The sequence below is a fragment of the Salvelinus alpinus genome, chromosome 22 (genome assembly GCF_045679555.1).
Source record: "Salvelinus alpinus chromosome 22, SLU_Salpinus.1, whole genome shotgun sequence".
NCBI lineage: Eukaryota > Metazoa > Chordata > Actinopteri > Salmoniformes > Salmonidae > Salvelinus > Salvelinus alpinus.
Window position 1 is genome coordinate 23,263,287 of NC_092107.1, and position 26,042 is coordinate 23,289,328.

Genomic DNA, 26,042 nt, shown 5'->3' on the forward strand with positions numbered 1-26,042 from the left:
GATATGAGACTCGAAATTGAGCGCAGGTTCATCCTGTTTTCATTGATCATCCTTGAAATGTTTCTACAACTTGATTGGAGTATACCTGTGGTACATTCAGTTGATTGGAAATGATTTGGAAAGGCACAAACCTGTCTGTCTAAGGTCCCACACTTGACAGTACATGTCAGAGCCAAAACCAAGCCATGAGGTCGAAGGAATTGTCCTTAGAGCTCCGGGACAGGATTGTGTCGGGGTACAGATCTGGGGAAGGGTACCAAAACATGTCTACACCATTGAAACTTCCCAAGAACACAGTTGCCTCCATCATTCTTAAATGGGAGGTTTGAAAACACCAAGACTCCCAAGGTCAGGGAGGTGACCAAGAACCCAATGGTCACTCTGACAGAGCTCCAGAGTTCCTCTGTGGAGATGGGAGAACCTTCCAGAGGACAACCATCTCTGCAGAACTCCACCAATCAGGCCTTTATGGTAGAGTTTCCAGACAGAAGCCACTCCTCAGTTAAAGGCACAACAGCCCGCTTTGTGTTTGCCAAAATGCACCTACAGGACTCTCAGACCATGAGAAACAAAATTATCTGGTCAATGAAACCAACTCTTTGGCCTGAATGCCAAGTGTCACGTCTGGAGGAAACAGGGCACCATCCCTACGGTTAAGCATGGTGGTGGCGGCATTATGCTGTGGGGATGTTATTCAGCGGCAGGTACTAGGAGACTGGTCAGGATCGAGGGAAAGATGAACTGAGAAAAGTTCAGAGATCCTTGATGAAAACCTGCTCCAGAGTGCTCAGGACCTCAGACTGGGCCAAATGTTCATCTTCCAACAGGAAAACAACCCTAAGCACACAGCCAAAACAACGCAGGAGTTTATTTTTTTACCTTTATTTAACTAGGCAAGTCAGTTAAGAACAAGTTCTTATTTTCAATGAAGGCCTAGGAACAGTGTGTTAACTGCCTTGTTCAGGGGCAGAACGACAGATTTTTGCCTTGTCAGCTCGGGGATTCGATCTTGCAACCTTTTGGTTACTAGTCCAACGCTCTAACCACTAGGCTACCTGCCGCCCCAAGAGTGGCTTCAGGAGAAGTCTCAATGTCCTTGAGTGGCCCAGCCAGAGCCCGGACTTGAGCCCGATCAAACATCACTGGAGAGACCTGAAAATAGCTGTGCAGCGACACTCCCATCCAACCTGACAGAGCTTGAGAGGATCTGTGGAGAAGAATGGGAGAAACTCCCTAAATACAGGTGTGCCAAGCTTGTGGCTTCATGCCCAAGAAGACTTGACGCAGTAATCGCTGCCAAAGGTGCTTCAACAAAGTACTGAGTATAAATACTTATATTTCCGTTTTTTTTTTTTAAACGCATTCGCTAATATTTCTAAAAACCTGTTTTCACTTTGTCATTATGGGGTATTGTGTGTATATTGATGAATTGTTGTCATTTCTTAAAATCTATTTTAGAAGAAGGCTGTAACAAAATTGAAAGAGTTAAGGGGTCTGAATACTTTCTGAATACACTGTAAAGGAACAGTATATAGAGGAATGATATATAAATAAATGATAGGAAGAGTGCAGGAAGATTATCCAGTCAAACAAGTCGCAGATAGAGTGAGAGAGGTAGGAGAATTGGCGAAAAAGGGAGTAACAGAGGGCGAGAGAAACTGAGTCAGAGAGAGATGCTTTGTCATTCTCTCACAGCATCTCATTGAGCTGAAGCGTCTCATTAGTTCCAAAGCAAACCAGTTCATTAGGCAATGGAATTAGTTGTAATCTAGGAGGACTGACTACTGACACCAGTAACATAGTCTTGTATATTGAATTAATCTTAAACAGTTCACACGCTCACTTCAAACTAACGATTTCTCTGTCTATGTTGCAGGGATGGGCTGTGCTCAGGAGACTCTTCAGCCAGGTAACGGCCCGGCTCAGTGGAATGTAGATGGAGGTGAAACGGTGCATTTGTAGTAAGGGCGGGTGGGGAGGGCTGCTCAAGAGCTCGGCTGCAGTCTGGCTTTTTTATTTTTTGTCCAGAATGCATCTGTCTGAACCCCCCCCCCCCCCACCCGAAAGATCACGCAACTGCTGACTCACTACAGCAGAGCACTGACTCTATCTCACCATGCCTCCCCCTCTCTCCTGCCTCTTGTTCCCTTCCTGTCATCTCCTCTGGATACCATTTTTATTTCAGTGTCCCATCTCTTCTCCCGTGCGGTCTCTTTTTCTCTCGTAACATGCCCACCCAGAACTAGTTTTTTCTCTCTCTCTCTCTCGCACCCTCTCTCGCGCTCTCACAGTACAGTTTAGTAAGAACTGCAGTGGATTTGTAGAAGTAGCGACCATGACTGCCTATTCACTAGTGACTGCAGGTTTTTTGTGTGTGTTCAGGTGAGTAGATTATGTAACCATCAGTCTGTGTAGGTACTGTATGTTTGTGTGTACATGTGCAGTACCAGTCAACAGTTTGGACACAACTACTCATTTCAGAGTTTCTTTATTTTGACTATTTTCTACATTGTCAAATAATAGTGAAGACATCAACTATGAAATAACACAAATGGAATCATGTAGTAACCAAAAAAAAGTTAAATCAAAATATATTTGAGATTCTTCAATGTAGCTGCCTTGATGACAGGTTTGCACACTCTTGGCATTCTCTCAACCAGCTACATTAGGTAATCACCTGGAATGCATTTCAATTAACAGGTATGCCTTGTTAAAGGTACATTTGTTGAATTTCTTTCCTTCTTAATGCTTTTGAGACAATCAGTTGTGTTGTGACAAGGTAGGGATGGTATACAGAAGATAGCCTAATTTGGTAAAAGACCAAGTCCATATTATGGCAAGAACAGCTCAAATAAGCAAAGAGAGACAACAGTCCATCATTACTTAAAGACATGAAGGTCAGTCAATCAGGAACATTTCAAGAACTTTGAATGTTTCTTCAAGTGCAGTCACAAAAACCAAGCGCTATGATGAAACTGGCTCTCATGAGGATTGCCACAGGAAAGGAAGACCCAGAGTTACCTCTGCAGCAGAAGATAAGATCATTAGATTTAACTGCACCTCAGATTGCAGGCCAAATAAATGCTTCACAGAGTTCAAGTAACAGACACATCACAACATCAACTGTTCAGAGGAGACAGCGTGAATCAGGCCTTCATGGTCGAATTTCTGAGAAGAAACCTCTACTAAAGGACAACAATAGTAAGAAGAGACTTGCTTGGGCCAAGAAACACAAGCAATGGACCGGTGGAAATCTGTCCTTTGGTCTGTTTAGTCCAAATTTTAGATCTTTGTTTCCAACCGCCGTGTCTTTGTGAGACGCAGAGTAGGTGAACGGATGATCTCCACATGTGTGGTTCCTAACTTGAAGCATGGAGGAGGTGTGGGGGTGCTTTGCTGGTGACACTGTCAGTGATTTATTTAGAATTCAAGGCACACTTAACCAGCATGGCTACCACAGCATTCTGCAGCGATACGCCAGAGTGAAGGATACACTGCAGAGTAAAGGAAAAGCAGCCAACAAGTGCTCAGCTTATGTGGGAACTTCTTCAAGACTGTTGGAAAACCATTCCAGGTGAAGCTGGTTGAGAGAATGCCAAGAGTGTGCAAAGCTGTCATCAAGGCTGTATCGCAACCGGCTGTGATTGGGAGTCCCATAGGCGGCGCACAATTGACCCAGCGTCGTCCGGGTTAGGATTTGGCTGGGGTAGGCCGTCATTGTAAATAAGAATTCGTTTTTAACTAACTTGCCTAGTTAAATAAAATAAAAGGCAAAGGTTGGATACTTAGAAGAATCTAAAATATGAAAAATATTTTGATTGAACACTTTTTTGGTTACATGATTCCATATGTGTTATTTCATAGTTTTGATGTATGCACTATTATTCCACAAAGTAGAAAATAGTAAAAATAAAGTAAACCCCTTGAATGAGTAGGTGTATCCAAACTTTCGACTGGAACTGTATGTGTGTCAGGGCCAGAGCGTGTTAGCGCTGCACCATTCATCGAATTCAGATTTGAAATTGTAATATTGACATATGCAATATCCATATCGCAAGAGGCTGCAATTTTCTCCTTTCTTTGACACTCTGTTAATACAACAAAAACTAGACTATGGTACCTCCTCCAATGAGATGCGCTAGGTTCCGTTCATTCGCTCTCTAGATGCACAGAGAATGCTGACGAATCACAAGCAGGCTCTCTCGCTCTGCATGGCATGCACATGCTGGCCAATAAGTGTCCTCACTTTGACTGTGCAGTTAGATGCTGGTGAGTAGAGAAAGGGTATTTAATCCTTTTGAAGAATAACCATCCCCTACTTTGACGATTGCATGGTAAAATAAAAGCAGACAGCAGAAAAGCCCCTGAGTCACCTGCAACCAGCCATCAAGTGTAATGGCCTACGGAAAATAAATCCTGACCAGTGGAGGCTGCTGAAGGGTGGACGGCTCATAATGGCTGGAATGGAATGGCATTAAACACATGGAAACCATGTATTTGATACCATTCCACCTATTCCGCTCCAGCCATTGTCACGAGCCCGTCCTCCCAAATTAAGGTGCCACCAACCTCCTGTACCGCAGCCACATAGAAATCAGAGGCTTTCGCCTACCACATTGCCAAAGACATGGTTCCTATTTACAGTCCGCAAAGACTGCTTCAAGAAGATGATCAACAAACTGGACAGGAGATACAAGATTCCATCTTGCACATATTTCTCCCAAGTCGCCATCCCAACACTGTATAACAAAATTAAGGGAGAAGTTGAAACGTTGCGTTGAATGACTGGCCCAGACTCCAATGTTTTGGACACAGGCTGCACCTTGCAATCGGTAGGCTACGTGTTACATGATTGAGTCTACTTATACATAATTACACAATCATAAGCTTCCTATTCCATCTGCAGCCTATGCCTGCCTGAATAAATGATTAACTTAGGTTATTTAAGAACTCATTGTAAAATAGGAACTCATAATGTTCATGAATAAGTGCTGCACTTACAGCACACTATTTTGATGATCATGTTAAAAATGTATGTTTTTAATATGTAGGTGTAATAATCATATCTATTATCATTTATACAACAGGTGGTTCTAATCCTGTATTCTGATTTGGTTAAAAGCGCATTCCAGCCGGTGTCTCATCAGCCCAGGCAGGGAATTTATAAACTTAATCTCCACTATAAAAACATCTAGACATGTCACATTTCTTTTAGACTAACATTTAGTTTTCAGCAGCGGAGATTTGTATAAACCTTGCTGTCTGTCTTTCCGACATTTGCAATATTGTTTCAATGTTCAAATTCGATCTCCAACTGTCCCATAGTAATGAACGTGTAGGGGTCGGAACGAGAGAGCGAGGCAGGCAGCGTTTTTCAGCCAGTCGAAATCATGAATCAGCTGGCATCATTTTTATGGATATATACAGTGGTGATTTTAGCATGTAAGTCTTGGTGGGGCAAAAAAAAAGAAATTGGGATGCATGCCAGCAAAGCCACTACACAATACATTATTGCACTATGACGGTGACAAATGGTGCCAACAAAATGTTAGGGCCTACATAAAGCTGTTCCAACAGCAGTCCCAACATCTTACCACTGCTATACCTGGCTATCAGCAGAGACTTCTCTGACAACGAAACAGCTCATTCAGCCTCATTCAGCTGATATGGCTGACTTGCTTAAACAAATGTGGTTTCTAATGACAATTTAGATGTACAAACTATGGCATAAGGGGACGACAAGCATATTAGGTGCAATCTGTAATTTCGATTAAGACGATGAGCGCGCTAGAACGGACATAGTCAACTATTTGTTTAGCACTTTTGAAATCTACAGCGACAGAACATTCAGAACGTGGGCCGTTCTTACAGTATTCTCCCTGTACACCAAGTCAGAACCGTAGGATAAATAAAGGGGGCATATAAGCAGACAATGAAAGCTCTTATAATATTCAATGATTACATTTCTCTAAAACAGGTTATAGGCTACATGTGCACCACCACGTCAGAACAGTAGGCGACATTTAAGAGGGGTAAATAGACCAAATTATTAGGGTGAGGCACATGGGCTACTAACATCTTACTACACAACATACACTTAGTATTACTTTCTTAGCTACAGTATACATATCTCCCTGGCATATTACATAATTTATGCAGCAGCATACAATACATTTTTGGACTCACCTTGTGCTGTGCTCACTTGAACAGGAAGGTGGCGCGGAAGGCAAATTTTGTCATCGAAGTCTGGCATTCTCTGGATTTATGGTGCTTTCAAAAGAACTGACAACTCGGGGGGGGGGGGGGGGAAACAAGGTTGAATCATGATGACGTCATTGATCTTCAGGTCGTAGCTCTAGAAAGAGGCCGGATTTACAATTCTAAGTTGGATGACCGTTCAAAACTTATTTCTCCAGTGAGAGCTCATTTATTTCCAAATTCCCAATTGTCCTGAACTCACTGAGGTTACGTTTTCGCAGTTCTGAGTTGTTGTTTTGAGCGCTGCACAAATCATGCTTCATTGACAGCATGGTCAATGTTGAATGTTTATCATTTTAAACTTGGAAAAGAGACTCTTAATACCAGATTTGGGACCACACAGCCACTCTCACTGATTCCTTCCAAACCAGTCATTGTTGTATTTGCAACTTGTCTAATGTTTATGGCCGATGAGCACCAATACGTTTTATCTATAATTTCTCTTCATATGACAAGGATTAAAAAGGATTTGCCAGTAGATTGTCGACTTGATTCATGATTTTTAAAGTAAGATGAAAACATGATCAGTTCAATCAAAGCTGCTGTACATATAACTTGATTTGACGTAATTTTATTTGTGGCCAATGACCTTGAGCCTTCTTGGATTGGCACTTCTAATGTAACTCTATGGCAGCACCCAAGGGGCAATTTTTTTTTTGAGGTTTACCTTTAGACTTGGCGGTGACGTAGTGTCCCCATGAGTGACAGAACACTGAGCCAATCACGTAACACTTCATATTTTCTACTGGCTTGCCCCACCACCACTGAAAGCACTGAGCTAGGCTGAAACACCTGCATTTTGGAGCTGCCTTACTCCAGAAAACAAAAAAGAGACCATGTTTGTATGTGGATTTATTAACTCAATTATATATTTTTGTTGTTGTTAGTAAACTGATATGCTGGTATTACTCAAATCACATGTTATTCGTCACATGCGCCGTATACAACAGGTGTAGACCTTACAGTGAAATGCTTACTTACAAAGCCCTTAACCAACAATGCAGTTTTAAGAGATATTCCCCCCCAAAAACAAGAAATAAAGTAACTAATAACTAATGAGCAGCAGTAAAATAGCAATAGCGAGGCTATATATAGGGGGTACCGGTACAGAGTCAATGTGCGGGGGCACCGGTTAGTCGAGGTATATGTAGGTAAAGTTATTAAAGTGACTATACATACAGTTGAAGTCAGAAGTTTACATGCACCTTAGCCAAATGCATTTAAACTCAGCTTTCACAATTCCTGACATTTAATCCTAGTAAAAATTCCCTGTCTTTGGTCAGTTAGAATCACCACTTTATTTTAAGAATGTGAAATGTCAGAATAATAGTAGAGATTTATTTCAGCTTTTATTTCTTTCATTACATTCCCAGTGTGTCAGAAGTTTACATACACTCAATTAGTATTTGGTAGCATTGCCTTTAAATTGTTTAACTTGGGTCAAACGTTTTGACTAGCCTTCCACAAGCTTCCCACAATAAGTTGGGTGAATTTTGGCCCATTCCTCCTGACAGAGCTGGTGTAACGGAGTCAGGTTTGTAGGCCACGTTTTTTCAGTTCTGCCCACACATTTTCTATAGGATTGAGGTTAGGGCTTTGTAATGGCCACTCCAATATCTTGACTTTGTTGTCCTTAAGCCATTTTGCCACAACTTTGGAAGTATGCTTGGGGTCAATGTCCATTTGGAAGACCCATTTGCGACCAATCTTTAACTTCCTGACTGATGTCTTGAGATGTTGCTTCAAAATATCCACATAACTTTCCATCCTCACAATGCAATCTATTTTGTGAAGTGCACCAGTCCCTCCTGCAGCCAAGCACCCCCACAACATGATACTGCCCCCCCCCCCCCCCCCTCGCTTCACGGTTGGGATGGTGTTCTTCAGCTTGCAAGCATCCCCCTTTTTCCTCCAAACATAACGATGGTCATTATGGCCAAACAGTTATATATTTGTTTCATCAGACGAGAGGACATTTCTCCAAAAAGTACGATCTTTGTCCCAATGTGCAGTTGAAAACCGTAGTCTGGCTTTTTTATGGCGGTTTTGGAGCAGTGGCTACTTCCTTGCTGAGCGGCCTTTCAGGTTATGTCGATATAGGACTTTTACTGTGGATATAGATCCTTTTGTACCTGTTTCCTCCAGCATCTTCAAGGTCCTTTGCTGTTCTGGGATTGATTTGCACTTTTCACACAAGTATGTTCATATCTAGGAGACAGAACGCGTCTCCTTCCTGAACGGTATGATGGCTGTGTGGTCCCATGGTGTTTATACTTGTGTACTATTGTTTGTACAGATGAACGTGGTACCTTCAGGCGTTTGGAAATTGCTGATTTCCTTTACTTTTTCCCATGATGTCAAGCAAAGAGGCACTGAGTTTGAAGGTAGGCCTTGAAATACATCCACAGGTATGCCTCCAATTGACTCAAATGATGTCAATTAGCCTATCAGAAGCTTCTAAAGCCATGACATGGCACAGTCAACTTTAGTGTATGTAAACTTCTGACCCACTGGAATTGTGATACAGTGAAATAATCGGTCTGTAAACAATTGTTGGAAAAATTACTTGTCATGCACAAAGTAGATATCCTAACCGACTTGCAAAACTATAGTTTGTTAACATGAAATTTGTGGAGTGGTTGAAAAACGAGTTTTAATGACTCGAACCTAAGTGTATGTAACCTTCCGACTTCAACTGTAGATAATGGAGTAGCAGCAGCGTAAAAGAGGTAGGGGGGAAATGCAAATAGTCTGGGTAGCCATTTGATTAGATGTTCAGGAGTCTTATGGCTTGGGGGTATAAGCTGTTTAGAATCCTCTTGGACCTAGACTTGGTGCTCCAGTACCGCTTGCCGTGTGATAGCAGAGAGAACAGTCTATGACTAGGGTGGCTGGAGTCTGACAATTTTTAGGCCTTCCTTCTGACACCGCCTGGTATAGAGGTTCTGGATGGCAAGAAGCGTGGCCCCAGTGATGTACTGGGCCGTACACACTACCCTTTGTAGTACAGTTTAATGGCAAAATAACATGTACAACAGGCAAGCCCCCCCCCCCCCCCCCTCCAAAAAAAAGAAACAATGCTCTGCCCCACCTGCCCTGAATGACGGGTCGCCACTGGATATATGCAAATAAATGGCAATTGAAAAAAGGTAAACGAAACGAAGTGCAGCTAGTTTGCTTTCTTTCCAGCTTCAGTTTGAAGTTAATGTTAGCTGTGTTGTTGGCTAGCTCCTCTGAACAACAGTGTCCTAACAAGAGAGCCCATTTTCTTTGCCAGGCGAAATCGTGCCTCATTAGCTCATTGTTATGGATGTATCCAAATGTCTCTAGAAAACCGCTTAAACAAATGCAGCTACTGTTGTTATTCTGTCTGCACTGTTTGACATGACTGTAAGTTAGCCGTAGTTGGCTAGCTAGCAAGCAAGGGATAAGAATGTTGCCAGCCAGTATGGCAATGGAACATTTAGAACAAACGACTGGGTCGCGTCCATAGATACAGAACAAAAAGACTGAACGACTTTGTCGCGTCTCTGCCAACCGAACCAATAAAACGTACGACCAGCCGGCTTGGGTAGCAACCCTAGATTTGTTTCGGGACTATATCTTGTGGAAGGATGAAACGGTATGAATCAATTAATCAAAATAAAGTTTTTTATGAAAATGTCAATCGTTATTTGAATATGTTGGTAACCCGTTGTATAAAAGTGATAATGCCCTTGAAGCTGCTGTTTGGAGGATATACAGTTGAAGTCGGAAGTTTACATACACTTAGGTTGGAGTCATTAAAACTCGTTTTTCAACCACTCCACGAATTTCGTGTTAAACAATTTAAAGGCAATGCTACCAAATACTAATTGAGTGTATGTAAACTTCTGACCCACTGGGAATGTGATGAAAGAAAAAAAGAAAAAAAAAGCTGAAATTTGACATTCTTAAAATAAAGGGGTGATCCTAACTGACCTAAGACAGGGAATGTTTACTAGGATTAAATGTCAGGAATTGTGAAAAACTGAGTTTAAATGTATTTGGCTAAGGTGTATGTAAACTTCTGACTTCAACTGTAAATGTAGCCTGTAACAATGTTGGAAAATGTTTATTTTGTTGTTGTATTCGGTTACAGTATGCATTCATATGATCTCATTTTAGAAGTGATGTTCTTTTGCTAAGGAGAAAAGGTGCCTCTGTGGTTTTGGCGTCACTGAGTGTGTGCGTGTCCCTCACACCATGACTACTCTCTCTCTACCCATTATGGCACATTCACCACCATTTTTCCGACCTGTTTCTCATCTTCTCTCTCTCAAATTCTTCCCAAATTATCCAAGCTACAGGAGCTGGGGTTCTGGAACTAATTTGTCCTGGCAACTGTAACCCTAAGCTTCCACCACGCAGCGGCTTGCCATCCCCACCTCCTACCTCATACACTACACACACACAGTCTTCCCATTTGCGTGTGTGTGTGCTCCTCAGAGATCCAGTTATGTAATGAGCGGCTCTGCAGTCTCCTACTCTCTACTCTACTGCGTGTTAGAAGGAAATGTACTGTGTGCCTATAGTTTGAGGGTTGGGGGATGTTTGTAAATGGACATTTCGATTGCTCACTCACTTAGCTGTGTGTGTGCGCCTGTCTTTACATGTCTCTGTCCTGTCCACTTACATAGTCTTCTCGTCTTCATCTATATCTATTCTCTCACTCTCCCCTTCTCTCTGTTCCTCTCTCTCTGTGTTCTTTCTCTCACACCTACAGTACCAGTCAAGTTTGTACAGCTATTCATTCAAGGGTTTTTCTTTATTTTTACTATTTTCTACATTGAATAATAGTGAAGACATCAAAACTATGAAATAACACACAGGGAATCATGTAGTAACCAAAAAAGTGTTAAACGAGTCAAAATAGCCAATTGCACGTTGCCAAACGCATCTCTGTTGTGTGCTCTACGACTGTCTAACAATCCTAATGATGGTTACATAATCCGCTCACCTGAACACACACACACGTCTGTATATCAACCCCCCCTCTCTCCCTCTGTTTTCTTTGTGCCGATATCTCTTTTTAGCCTGATTTCTTTTTTCTTTTTCTCCATGCCCCACTACTGCCCTTTCGGGTTTCCCTTGGTGTGTAAATCACAGAGAACGAGCCCCTGAATAAGCGAGTGATTTTTATCACTGCTGTGTGGGCGAAGCGTCACGTGTAGCTTAACGGTTCATCATCAGTCAATCATCAATTGTATCCCGTTTGTATTCACATTCGCCAAAAGTTTCCCATATTTCTGCTGATTTGAGAATGAGATGACTTTACGTGCGCACGCGCACACACCGATCCTTGTGAAATGATAAACAATAGTGCTTCACCTGCATGTGGAGGTGGTGGTTCATAATGAAATGCACGAATCCCCCTCTCTTCCCTCTTCCTGGGCTAGTGAGCTAGAGAAACCCCATTACACTAGAACTGTTGTGAGAAAGAGGACATGTGTGCCTAAAACACAGCATATGCCAGAGGACTTGTGTGGCAGCATGCCATGACTCCTGACATAGAGCACATCAGCATTCGACAGACAGTGCTTTGTTTTTTGTACTGTCCTGAATGGCTGGGGCTATGAGCACAAATACATAGACCTCAATGGAAAGAACTAGCTATCAGCAAGGTGTGTGTGTGCCACGCTGATCCTCAACACGGGGGCCCCTCAGGGGTGCGTGCTCAGTCCCCTCCTACTCCCTGTCACTCATCTCTGCACGGCCAGGCACGACTCCAACACCATCAAGTTTGCCGATGAAACAACAGTGGTAGGCTTGATCACCGACAATGAGACGGCCTATAGGGAGAAGGTCAGAGACCTGGCCGTGTGGTGCCAGAACAACAACATATCCCTCAATGTGATCAAGACAAAGGAGATGATTGTGGAGTACAGGAAAAGGAGGACCGAGCACGCCCCCATTGTCATCGTCGGGGCTGTAGTTGAGCAGGGTGAGATCTTCAAGGTCCTTGGTGTCCACATCACCAACAAACTATCATGGTCCAAACATACCAAGACAGTCGTGAAGAGAGCACGACAATGCCTATTCCCCCTCAGGAGACTGAAAAGATTCAGCATGGATCCTCAGATCCTCAAAGTTCTACAGCTGCACCATCGAGAGCATCCTGACTGGTTGCATCACCGCCTGGTATGGCAACTGCTCTGCCTCTGACCGCAAGGCACTACAGAGCGTAGTGTGTACGGCCCAGTACATCACCAAGCTTCCTGCCATCCAGGACCTCTACACCAGGCGGTGTCAGAGGAAGGCCCTAAAATTTGTCAGACTCCAGCCACCCTAGTCATAGACTGTTCTCTCTGCTACCGCACGGCAAGCGGTACCGGAGCACCAAGTCTAGGCCCAAAAGGCTTCTTAACAGCTTCTACCCCCAAGCCATAAGACTCCTGAACAGCTAGTCAAAGGGCTACCCAGACCCCTCTTTCACGCTGCTGCTACTCTGTTTATCAATGCATAGTGACTAAGTCTACCTACATGTACAGTTGAAGTCGGAAGTTCGCTTAGGTTGGAGTCATTAACTCATTTTTCAACCACTCCACAAATTTCTTGTTAACAAACTATAGTTTTGGCAAGTCTTTTAGGATATCTACTTTGTGCATGACACATGTCATTTTTCCAACAATTGTTTACAGACATATTATTTCACTGTATCACAATTCCAGTGAGTCAGACGTTTACATACACTAAGTTGACTGTGCCTTTAACCTGTCTAGGACTGTTCCGCTAGCGGAACCCCTCGCCAACAGCCAATAAAATTGCAGGCCGCCAAATACAAAACAACAGAAATCTCATAAATCAAATTTCTCAAACATAGAAGTATTAGGCACCATTTTAAAGATAAAATTCTCGTTAATCCAGCCACAGTGTCTGGTTTCAAAAATGCTTTACAGGGAAAGCTCCACAAACGATTATGTTAGGTCACCACCAAGTCACAGATAAACCCAGCCATTTTTCCCGCCAAAGAGAGGAGTCACAAAAAGCACAAATAGAGATATAAAATGAATCACTAACCTTTGATCTTCATCAGATGACACTCATAGGACTTCATGTTACACAATACATGTATGTTTTGTTCGGTAAAGTTCATATTTGTATCCAAAAATCTGAGTTTAGGCGGGACGCTACTGTCTCACTTGGCACAAAGCCAGAGAAATGCAGAGCTTCAAATTAATTACTATAACAATCTAACTTTCATTAAATCACACATGAAAGATACCAAATTAAAGCTACACTGGTTGTGAATTCAGCCAACAGGTCAGAATTCAAATAGGCTTTTCAGGGAAAGCATACGATGCTATTTTCTGAGGATAGCACCATTGTAAACAAAGAGAGATAAGCATATTTCAACCCTGCAGGCGCGACACAAAACGCAGAAATAAAAATATAATTCATGCCTTTGACGAGCTTCTGTTGGCACGCCAATATGTCCCATAAACATCACAAATGGTCCTTTTTGTTCGATTAATTCCGTCGATTATATATCCAAAATGTCCATTTATTTGGCGGGTTTGATCCAGAAAAACACCGGTTCCAACTTGCTCAAACGTGACTACAAAATATATCAAAGGTTACCGGTAAACTTTGCCAAAAAAATGTCAAACTACTTTTGTAATACAACTTTAGGTATTTTTTTAACGTTAATAATCAATAAAATTGAAGACGGGATGATCTGTGTTTAATACAGGATTAAAACCAACTATAGCTAGCTTTCTGGTCTCGCGCCTCTAACAAACAGGACACTTCGAGTGACTCTCCTTCAAGATGGCCGTACTTCTTCATTACACAAAGGAATAACCTCAACTAATTTCTAAAGACTGACATCCAGTGGAAGCGGAAGGAACTGCAAACAGGTCCCTTAGAAATCTGCTTTCCCAATGAAAACTCATTGAAAAGAGTGACCTCAAAAAAAGAAAAATCTGAATGGTTTGTCCTCGGGGTTCGCCTGCTAAATAAGTTATGTTATACTCACAGACATGATTCAAACAGTTTTAGAAACCTCAGAGTGTTTTCTATCCAAATCTACTAATAATATGCATATCTTATCTTCTGGGGATGAGTAGCTGGCAGTTTAATTTGGGCATGCTTTTCATCCAAAATTCGTAATGCTGCCCCCTACCCTAGAGAAGTTAAACAGCTTGGAAAATTCCAGAAATTATGTCATGGCTTTAGAAGCTTCTGATAGGCTAATTGACATAATTTGAGTCAATTGAAGTTGTACCTGTGGATATGTTTCAAGGCCTACCTTCAAATTCAGTGCCTCTTTGCTTGACATCATGGGAAAATCAAAGAAATCAGCCAAGACCTCAGAAAACAAATTGTAGATCCCCACAAGTCTGGTTCATCCTTGGGACCAATTTCCAAATGCCTGAAGGTACCACGTTCATCTATACAAACAATAGTACGCAAGTATAAACACCATGGGACAACGCAGCCATCATACCGCTCAGGAATTAGATGCTTTCTGTGCAAATCAATCCCAGAACAACAGCAAAGGACCTTGTGAAGATGCTGGAGGAAACGGGTACAAAAGTATCTATATCCACAGTAAAACGAGTCCTATATTGACATAACCTGAAAGGCCGCTCAGCAAAGAAGTTGCCACTGCTCCAAAACCGCCATAAAAAAGCCAGACTACAGTTTGCAACTGCACATGGGGACAAAGATTGTACTTTTTGGAGAAATGTCCTTTTGGTCTGATGGAACAAAAATAGAACTGTTTGGCCATAATGACCATCGTTATGTTTGGAGGAAAAAGGGGGAGGCTTGCAAGCCAAAGAACACCATCCCAGCCGTGAAGCACGGGGGTGGCAGCATCATGTTGTGGACGTGCTTTGCTGCAGGAGGGACTGGTGCACTTCACAAAATAGATGGCATCACGAGGATGGAAAATGATGTGGATACATTGAAGCAACATCTCAAGACATCAGTCAGGAAGTTAAAGCTTGGTCGCAAAAGGGTCTTCCAAATGGACAATGACCCCAAGCATACTTCCAAAGTTGTGGCAAAATGGCTTAAGGACAACAAAGTCAAGGTATTGGAGTGGCCGTCACAAAGCCCTGACCTCAATCCCATAGAACATTTCTGGGCAGAACTGAAAAAGCAAGTCCGAGCAAGGTGTCCTAGAAACCTGACTCAGTTACACCAGCTCTGTCAGGAGGAATGGGCCAAAATTCACAACTTATTGTGGGAAGCTTGTGGAAGGCTACCCGAAACGTTTGACCCAAGTTAAACCATTTAAAGGCAATGCTACCAAATACTAATTGAGTGTATGTAAACTTCTGACCAACTGCGCATGTGATGAATGAAATAAAAGCTGAAATATCTCATTCTCTCTACTATTATTCTGACATTTCACATTCTTAAAATAAAGTGGTGATCCTAACTGACCTAAGACAGGGAATTTTTACTAGGATTAAATGTCAGGAATTGTGAAAAACTGAGTTTAAATGTATTTGGCTAAGGTGTATGTAAACTTTCGACTTCAACTGTACATATTACCTCGACTAACCGGTGTCCCCAGACATTGACTCTGCACTGGTACTCCCAGAGAGAGAGAGAGAGACACACACACCCACACCCACATATTCTCAAGAATTGAGTCAGCCTTCAAATCTGCGCTCATTTGATATAAATGTCTCACGGGAGGATAAAAATATGTCTGGGGTGGGGGTTCTCGATGCAACCCAAGTCAATTCTTTAGGATTGTAGGGGTAGAAAATGTTGCTCCAACCACAACCACGTATCTGTCCCAAATGGCACCATGTTCCCTAAATAGTGCACTACTTTTGATCCTCATGGGGTAGTGCACTATATAGGGAATAGGATGCCATTTGGAACGCAGACCATTACTATTGTCTATTCCCAATAGTGCTATTACCCTTCAGCATTGTTTTAAATACACTTTAAATACACTAAATCCACTTTAAATATGAGTACACAGACAATTGCGCTGAATGTGTACTGGGGTATAAAGCCATACACTAATTTGAAGCATCAACGAGCAGTGCGTCTAATGAGCGCATGTCGCTTCATTCTGGGACCGCACATTGAAGGAGAGCGTCACAGCGTGCACTATGGTCTTCACATACATGCCAAGCTCCATCATGCTTATGTTAATGTGTCATGGTTTTCACAAGTGTGCTTTTGCTTGTGAAAGTGTTGGAGAGAAACTCATCGTTTTCCATTAGTATGTAATTATTGTATACGTTGTATTGTCTGATCCACTGAGTCCATTGAGTGTTATATTGTTTGTGTGCGAGGTTAGATTTGACAAGTAAGTGTGGAGTTGGAGCTGTAGCGTGTCTGTTGAGAGTTGTGTGTGTGCTTTTGCGCATGTTGTGTGTTCCGTGTCATATTTTGTAAGCATTTCACTGTACTGTTTACACCTACTGTATCCTGTGCATGTGACAAATTAACTATTTAAATTGTGTAACAGCTAGTCCTAGATGTTGTGACCGTCTGGTCATTAATGTGTCGGTTGCTTCTCTGTGATCCCTCCACCACAGCAAGCGACTGAAGGGCGATAAGAACGGGAAGGGCCTGAGGCATTTCTCCATGAAGGTGTGTGAGAAGGTACAGAAGAAAGGCACCACGTCCTACAACGAGGTGGCTGACGAACTGGTGGTTGAGTTCACCCACTCCACCACCGTCATGGCCACAGACTCGGTGAGTCCGTAAATATGGTAATTTAGCAGACGCTTTCATCCATAACCACTTACGGTTGACAGTGACACATATTCAGTATATGTGGCCCATGCAGGAATCAAACATACAACCCTGGGTTGTGTTCATTAGGCACCAAACAGAATAAAATGGAATGAAATGGGGAGGGACTACCTGGACTTGTGCAATGAGAAACAGTGCTTGGCTTCAGTTATATTTTCCATTGCGTGCCCTAATGAACACAACCCTGGTGTTGCCAGCACCGTGGTCATCTAACCCATTGTGCCAGTAGAATGATAAAGTATTGTAGGGGGTTGTTGAGCGGATCAAGCCAGGTGGCCAGATTTCTGACTGTACTTTAGCCAATGCCTCTAACGTCCCTTTTCATGCATAACTAAAGAACAAACCGATCTGGCCAACAGGCTAGTGGATAACACTAGCCTCTTAGTTCTTTTTATTCTTACATTTATGTACATTTTTCTTTCTGTTTTTGAGAAAATTGTTGTCTTTGGGGCACTATTGGGAATGAGACCCTGGTCTCAATTGGGCTACCCTGAATAAATAAAAGCGAATACAAATAAAATGCGTTCAATTTCACATGAGACAGCAAAACGGCACGTTATTTTTTCCCCCAGCAAAATGTTCTTGTTAGATAAGTGTGTTTTTCCATTCATAAACTGTTCAAGATAAGCAATTAATGAATTACACATTTGAGCTCGTAGAGACTATGGAATGTTGTTTATGTTGCAAACGATTCCCTTGCGTCCCAAAGCATGGTGTTGGAGAAGTCCAACTGAAAGTGAGGCTGTTTTAATAGTGGGGAGGGGGCCAACCGCTGAATACTTTCCGGTATTAATAATAACACGACCCCTTAAAAATAGCTTGGCCCCAGACCTAATCTGCTTACTTCCTGTGGAATGTTAAACAGTATCATTCATTAAAAACAGATTAACCATGAGGGCTAGCAGTTAGTGCGCCGCAGGAGGGGTAGCGGGTAGTCCTGGCCAGGGACACACACACCGTGGGACAGTTACTAATGAGATGCCCCTTGACCCCCTCAAGACAAGCTTAGAATCATAACCTCTTCTCTGCTATTATCTGTTTCCTTGCTCTCCTCTTATGTCATCCGCTTTCTTTACTCGCTTCTTTTCTTTTCTCTTTCCTCACTTTATCTCTCTCCCTCCCCAGCAGGTGTATGACCAGAAGAACATCCGCAGGCGTGTTTATGACGCTCTCAACGTGCTGATGGCCATGAACATCATCTCCAAGGAGAAGAAGGAGATCCGCTGGATCGGCCTGCCCACCAACTCAGCCCAGGAGTGTCAAAACCTGGAGGTGATGTCACACACACACACACTTTAAACCAGCAGAGCTCTCTGGGAGCTGAAAGTGAGCCTTGACAGCCACTCCATGACATCTGTCACCTCTCAGGAAAAGAGGGACAGGCAGACGGAGAGAAATAAATGGGGTGAAGGGAGCACAGACAAAGGGAAGAGGAGGAAAAATGAAAGACCGTGTCAGTTCTCTTCTAGAGTGCATGGATTAAATACATGTTTTCCTCATCAATATACACACAATGCCCTATAATTACAAAGCAAACTTTTTCCCCCACTTTTTTGCAGATTTATTAAAAATAAACAGAACTACCTTATTTATTTATTCAGACCCTTTGCTATGAGACTTGAAATTGAGCTCAGATGCATCCTGTTTCCATTGATCATCCTTGAGATGTTTCTCCCCAAGAACACAGTGGCCTCCATCATTCTTATAAGGAAGATGTTTGGAACCACCAAGACTCTTCCTAGAGCTGGCCACCCGGCCAAACTGAGCAATCGGGGGAGAATGGCCTTGGTCAGGGAGGTGACCATGAACCAGATGGTCACTCTGACAGAGCTCCAGAGATCCTCGAACCTTCCAGAGGACAACCATCTCTGCAACACTCCACCAATCAGGCCTTTATGGTAGAGTGGCCAGACGGAAGCCACTACTCAGTTAAAGGTACATGACAGCCCATGAGAAACAAGTATATCTGGTCTGATGAAACCAAGATTGAACTCTTTGGCCTGAATGCTAAGCGTCACGTCTGGAGGAAACCTGACACCATCCCTACGGTTAAGAATGGTGGTTGCAGCATCATGCTGTGGGGATGTTTTTCAGCGGCAGGGACTGGGAGACTAGTCAGGATTGAGGGAAAGATGAACGGAGGAAAGTACTGAGAGATCCTTGAAAACCTTCTCCATAGCGCTCAGGACCTCACTGGGGTGAAGGTTCACCTCCCAACAGGACAACGACCCTAAGCAAACAGCCAAGACAACGCAGGAGTAGCTTCGGGACAAGTCTCTGAATGTCCTTGAGTGACCCAGCTAGAGCCCGGACTTGAACCCGATCAAACTCTCTGATCTCTGGAGAGACATGAAAATAGCTGTGCAGCTACGCTCCCCATCCAACCTGACAGAGCTTGAGAGGATCTGCAGAGAAGAATGGGAGAAACTCCCCAAATACAGGTGTGCAAAGCTTATAGCGTCATACCCACGAAGACTTGAGGTTGTAATCGCTGCCAAAGGTGCTTCAAAACAGTACTGATTAAAGGGTCTGAATACTTATGTAGATGTTATATTTAAGTTTATATATAAAATAAATTTGCTAACATTTCTAAAAACCTGATTTTGCTTTGTCAGATTGAGGGGGGGGGGAAACTATTGAATCCATTTTAGAATTTAGGCTGTAACGTAACAAAATGTGGAAAAAGTCAAGGGGTCTGAATAATTTCCGAATGCACTATATATCATGTGTCAACTTTCTGCAGAGCATAGATCTGTCACGATAAACACACAAAGTGATCCATTCTGGTGGAGGACTGGGCATGATGGTGACAATGAGAAAGGGGGGTAGTGGGGAGACAGAGTGGAGTACTCCTACCGCTGGGCTGTTTTGACAGGAGCACTTTAGCATGCCATCACTACTGTCTGACAATATAAATAGTAATTGTCTTGCTTTACACTGGTCAGTTACTTAAATAACGATAGTCTGAGTGGTTGATATGGGTAGGGCTCTGTTGGAGCGAGGGGTGAAGTGGGGTTTGGATGGAAGAGGGGCAAAGACAGTACACCGACCACCACCCCCGCTGACCATCTACATCTAGTCATTAACTTCCAGACCATGTCATGACCGTGGCCACCATCTGGAGCCTTCAAGAAGCACTCAAAAAGAACTCTATATGCTGATCTAGATACTGTTGAAGCCGATGTTTCTTTTTTAAATTGCTTGTTTGTTTTGTATTAGGAATGCTTTGAGATTCTTTATGTAATGTATTATTTTTATTACTGTTAGACAGTTATGTTACACCATTCCTTTCTAAAATACTTAAACTGTTTCCCCAATCAGGTGGAGAAACAGAAACGCCTGAAGAGGATCAGACAGAAGAGAACTCAGCTGGAAGAACTCATACTGCAGGTACGGAGCAGTGTGTGTGTGTGTGTTTGAATGCATTCGTGGGTGTGCACATGCTTATCTCTTTTCGGATACCTTGGTCGGATACCTTGGTCGTGAGTGATGAGCTAGGCAGCTGTCCATCTCTAAATCCATTGAAAAACACCAGACTTGTTAGCATCTCATTAGCATATGAAAGGGAACCTTTGTGTGACCCCGTGGAGTTCCCAGAAGGCCAGAGAGTGTGGGAGGGGTCGAAGATCTCTTGATTGATTACTTCTCCCTGAGAGAAGGACTCGGCTATCACCAAATGTTATTTGCAGTCTTTTTCTTTAAATGTACCGCACCACGGAAAGTATTCATTCATTCATTGTATCTCTGATAGATTGGTGTGTTGGCTCCCTACTGCTCTGACCTGGTGACGGTAACTTACTCTAAAGCTAGATTCAAGCTTCAACCTAAGCTCCGATTCCTCTGAGGTTTTCACTTAGCATTGATTTAGCCATGGTATGCTACAGCCAGGCGTTTTTGCTGACCACATCACCTGACCAGGATAGACTTGTTGCCCCATGCGTGACGTATGATGTAGTTCCACTCATGAACCATACACTCTCAACCTTCAGAGATTGAAAATGTGTGTTTGTGTATGTGGGGATAGATGTTTTTAGAGTGTGTATCGATAGGATTAGCTGTAGTTGTAGTAACAATGTGTCTGTGTGGATAGTTGGGTTCAAAAGTTCAGGAAGATTAATACAAACTAAATCGATGTGTTTCTGAATATTGCTCATCTCTTCTCAAACAGCAAATCGCATTCAAGAACCTGGTGCAGAGAAACAAAGTCAGCGAGACTTCCTCCCTGGCCCCTCCCCCTTCCGGCTCTGTCATCCAGCTCCCCTTCATCATCCTCAACACAGACGTACGCACCGTCATAGACTGCTCCATCTCCAGCGACAAGTATGTGTCACTGCAACGTCTTCACCCTAATGCCTATTGCAAAGACAACTCTAGGTCACTCACTACTGAATTGCTACTCCAATTGCCACTGTAGTATAATACACATGTTCATTGCGCCTTTATCATTGAGACGCCAACATTTCTCCTACAGTGCTGAAAGTAAATTCAGGTAGGATCACAAGGTTTTACCATGATTCAAATATATCATTACATGTCATTTATACAGATGGCTACAATACAAACCTGCTTTCTCACAGTAATCCTCCAACTCTCTGTAGGTAGCCAGGACAAACATATTTTCACAATTTCATCAAAATCAATGTCATAGCACGTTTTTACCTGATAAAGTAGAATCCTGTTGAAAAATGTTAGAAGTACCATTTATATTCCTAAGACATAGATTGAAAATGATACTTTTGCTGCCTTCCTGGCTTTTTGATTTATGGCCGAGTGTCAAAACACCGGTTTTAGATATCCAAATACATAATCAATATGCTGGAATAAGTTGTGATATTTTGAAGACCAATACATAATTCAAAAGGCACTCACACATCTGAGCTATCTTTTTTGCAGGTGCATGGTTACAGTTGAATAAAATGAGAAAAGGAACCCGCACACTGCTCTTGATAGTATCACTGCTTTTTAATAAGCTTTACATATCGGCCTCACGGCCTTCGTCAGAGGCCAATACATAAAAGTTACTCCCTACACATGTCACACTTGTGTTCAGATTACTTGTATTTTTCAAAATTAGTACCTTCATAAACTGCACACACACCAATATTTACCAAGCGGTCACTCAACTGGAATTGATTAGCTTGTTCTGTGTTACTGTAATCAATAGCACGTGCAAATGAATCACTCACATCGATATTGTATTGAAATCAATGGAAATGGGACCATAACCACGGTGACATGTACTGTTTACGCTTTTCTAACAGACAAACTTCAATGAATTTGGATATACTACATATATCTGTTGATCGATGACAACCTGTCTTAGCCATTTATCAACTAACGTATAAAACATTGAAGGGAAATTTAAATTTAAAAAATCAGCTTCATGTCTCCAGCATCAACATATGTGAACATGGCATGTGTTTGTTTTTTAGTAAAAAAGAATGACATCAACCAATTAGTAGGCGATGTCTACTCACAATTGGTCAAACTCACACGATGCACCCCCCCCAGAACAGTCTCAATTAAATCGGGGCATGGACTCTACAAGGTGTAGAAAGTGTTCCACAGGGATGCTGGCCCATGTTGACTCCAATGCTTCCCACATTTGTGTGAAATTGTCTGGATGTCCTTTGGGTGGTGGACCATTCTTAATACACACGGGAAACTGTTGAGTGTGAAAAACCCAGCAGCGTTGCAGTTCTTGACACAATCAAACAGGTGTGCCTGGCACCTACTACCGTACCCCATTCAAAGGCACTTGAATATTTTGTCTTGCCCATTCACCCTCTGAATGGCACACATACACAATCCATGTCTCAATTGTCTCGAGGCTTGCAAATCCTTCTTTAACCTGTCTCCTCCCCTTCATCTACATTGATTTGAACTGGATTTAACAGGTGATATCAATAAGGGATCATAGCATTCACCTGGTCAGTCTGTCATGGAAAGAGTAGGTGTTGATAATGTTTTGTACACTCAGTGTATATCTCTCAGGGGGAAATAATTTTGTTAGATGGCGAATACGGAAAAGGAAACTACACTTTTTTGACGGAATAATTTCTACGAATCGCCACCTCACATCGGTTTCTAAATAGCGAAAGGGTTTGTCTTTCATTTGAAAGATGGCGTAACCCTCAAATCCATGAATTAATGTCAAGACAGAGACATTTATGGGAGGAGCGCCCATTTTTTTCCCCTAGCCACCGTGGTCTGAAAATGTCGATCTGTTTTTAAGCATTGTGATTTAAGAGATTGATGACTATAAACTTTAATACTAACATCACCAATCTGAGGTAAAAAGGATATGTATTTCCCGTTATTCTGTTGAAAACTTGAGTCTAATGTAGTCACGCGTTCTGTCCACCATAGAGAAATTAGCGTAATATACCATAATTAAATAAGTAATTCAATTTTTTTTTTATGATATTAAGTGTAGCACGCACATCTATTACGTCCTACTTTAACCATTGAGAGTAAAATAAATCAAATCAAACTTTATTTGCCACATGCGCCGAATACAACAAGTGTAGACTTTACCGTGAAATGCTTACTTACAAGCCCTTAACCAACAGTGCAGTTCAAGAAGAAAATATTTACCAAGTAGGCAAAAATAAAAAGTAATTATAAAAAGTAACACAATAACGAGGCTATATACAGGGGGCACCGGTACCGAGTCAGTGTGCGGTACAGGCTAGTTGAGATAATCTGTACATGTAGGTGGGGGTGAAGTGACTATGCATAGATAACAAACAAACAGCGAGTAGTAGCAGTGTACAAGAGGGGGGGTTGTCAATGTAAATTGTCCAGTGGAGATTTTTATGAATTGTTCAGCAGTCTAATGGCTTGGGGGTAGAAGCGCCTAAGCACAATTTAACAATGCACTCTAGACTAGAGTCCATAGGTTCTGTGCAGCAGTCTGAACATTTGACGTCCTTACTGTAGATGCGAATACCTTTTCAACTTTGACAACACCTTTGAGATCCATGACGACATAGAGATTCTGAAGCGCATGGGGATGTCCCTGGGCCTGGAGAGTGGGAAGTGCACTGCAGACAATCTCGTTGTTGCCAAGTCCCTCATCCCCAGGTCTCTGGAGGCCTACGTCATAGGTGAGAGTGGGAAAATGGCTTTTTTGACATGTGTGAGCGTGTGCAGGCCATTTCAATCTGTCCTCATCTCCCCTCCCACAGGCATAGCAAGAGGCACCAGTCAAACAAGGTAGATTACCTCTCATAACTTTTAAATCAAAACGTGATTTGAACACAATCCACTACTACACAGGAACATCCTTTTCCCTTTATATAGTGCACTACTTTTGACCAGGGCACAGAGGGCTCTGTTCAAAAGTTGTGCACTATATAGGGAAAATGGTGTCATTTGGGATGTATCCAGGAAGTGATCCTGTTTTTGTGTGGCAAAATGTGTCATTGCACACCTTACTTTTTAGGGCCTTCTCAAATCTCAAGCCACACAGGGATCATAAAATATAAATTACTTAAGGTGACATGTTTGATTTTAATTTGAGAACTGAAGTGACTGACCAGTGGTGTGGGTTGTCATGGTTCAGCTCTTTCCCAGGTGACCTGGACTCCGCCTCTTTGAATGGAAGGCAGAGCTTCAGCCACAGTAGCACCGCCCTCTCAGAGTCTCGAGGCCAGACGCCCATCTCCTTCAACGAGGAAGAGGAGGACGATGATGATGAACCCTCTTCCCCAGAGTGACTTACGGACAAACAGACAGCCAGCCAGGCATCAGTGATGCACCATACCGCTCCCTCTCTGGGACAGGACTCTTGTCTCCCACTCTGTTCACAGGGGGAATGTAAGTTCTCTGGGGATGTGGCCAGATATACAGGAAATAAGCTGCCAATCATTCAGGTCTGTGATAAGATATTTTAGAAGCATTTATATCTCGGTCTTCCTCTTAATTTCTTCCTTGTAGTTATTTTTTGTAAATTACTTCCGTTTCGCTTTCTGCCCAGAGAGGCGATAGCTGCGTAATCTCAACTCCTCGAAAAATGGTTTTGTTGTTTTTAGATGGAGTGCAATGTTTTGTAGGTGTTTTCTACTAGACGTAAGCACTAGGAGCAGTGCGGCTATGCATCAAAACGCTCACACTGTCTCGAACGCACCAGACTCTACGACTGAATATTTTGTGATTATTAAAGATGTCTTCATATTTATTTTCTTGTTACATTGAAACATGTCAAACGTATATGAATAGTATGCGTGTTGACGTAGGCTAGTGGTTTTGCGTTCTGTTCTAACTTTAACGCAACAACAAACAAATGTTACTTATGATACTGCTCTATTCTTTTTGCAGTTTACTGTTAGCCACTTGATGCAACTGTGTGGAAAGATATCAGCAGCAACCTTTAGCCCAGGTATTAGCTCTACCTTGTCTAGAAACAAGGGTACATTCTGGGTAAATGTAGTTATCTTTTAAGTGTGAACCATTATTAGTCTGTCTCATCAATGCCTTTTTTAATATAGTCCTTGAGCCAACATGTAATGGCCTATTCCGTTCAATGCGTTGCACCCTCCTGAATGCGTCCTTGATATGTTGTCATGACCTTTGACCCCTTGAGCTCGTTAGGCCCTACACTCAGTGGACATTCCACTTGGGGAAACGTGTGTACTCTCTTTTAGAAGGTTATGCTATGTAGTTGCAGAAATGACTGGGTCTGTAAATAAACATAATTTTGGTTAAACCTGTATTTTCAAGGAGTATTTTCTCGAAGTGAGGTATTTATCTCATGGACACCACATTATCTTGGGTCAGTAAGCCTTCTATTTAGGACAGTGTTTCTTAGTCCTGGTCCTGGGGACCCAAAGGGGTGCACATTTTTGTCTTACACACCTGATTCTACTAATCAAAGATTTGATGTTGAGTTGATTGGTGGAATTGGGTGTGGTGCTACTGCCCAAAACATTTTTTGCAGCCTTTGGGTCCCCAGGACCAGGATTAAGAAACACTGATTTAGAAAATGTTCTCTTGGTCTAATGGTTGGTTTGGTTAGTGTCTAAATTATG

At 42.4% G+C, this 26,042-nt stretch overlaps 1 protein-coding gene across 8 annotated transcripts in view; it reads left to right on the forward strand.

Annotated features, from left to right (window-relative positions):
• The window catches only part of LOC139549279 (transcription factor Dp-2-like), a 51,655-nt gene extending 25,935 nt beyond the window's left edge, over nucleotides 1–25,720 (forward strand). For 5 of the 8 annotated variants that reach the window (XM_071359555.1, XM_071359551.1, XM_071359549.1 and 2 more), the window contains 8 exons: nucleotides 1,877–1,909; nucleotides 16,791–16,950; nucleotides 18,136–18,282; nucleotides 20,332–20,400; nucleotides 21,179–21,330; nucleotides 23,953–24,119; nucleotides 24,201–24,228; nucleotides 24,578–25,720. In XM_071359555.1, coding sequence (XP_071215656.1) covers nucleotides 1,877–1,909; nucleotides 16,791–16,950; nucleotides 18,136–18,282; nucleotides 20,332–20,400; nucleotides 21,179–21,330; nucleotides 23,953–24,119; nucleotides 24,201–24,228; nucleotides 24,578–24,731 — 910 coding nt within the window. In that variant the 3' untranslated portion in view covers nucleotides 24,732–25,720. The remainder of the gene's footprint in view (nucleotides 1–1,876; nucleotides 1,910–16,790; nucleotides 16,951–18,135; nucleotides 18,283–20,331; nucleotides 20,401–21,178; nucleotides 21,331–23,952; nucleotides 24,120–24,200; nucleotides 24,229–24,577) is intronic. The other 3 variants (XM_071359553.1, XM_071359550.1, XM_071359554.1) reach the window with 2 other exon arrangements.
• The last annotated feature ends 322 nt before the right edge of the window (nucleotides 25,721–26,042 follow it).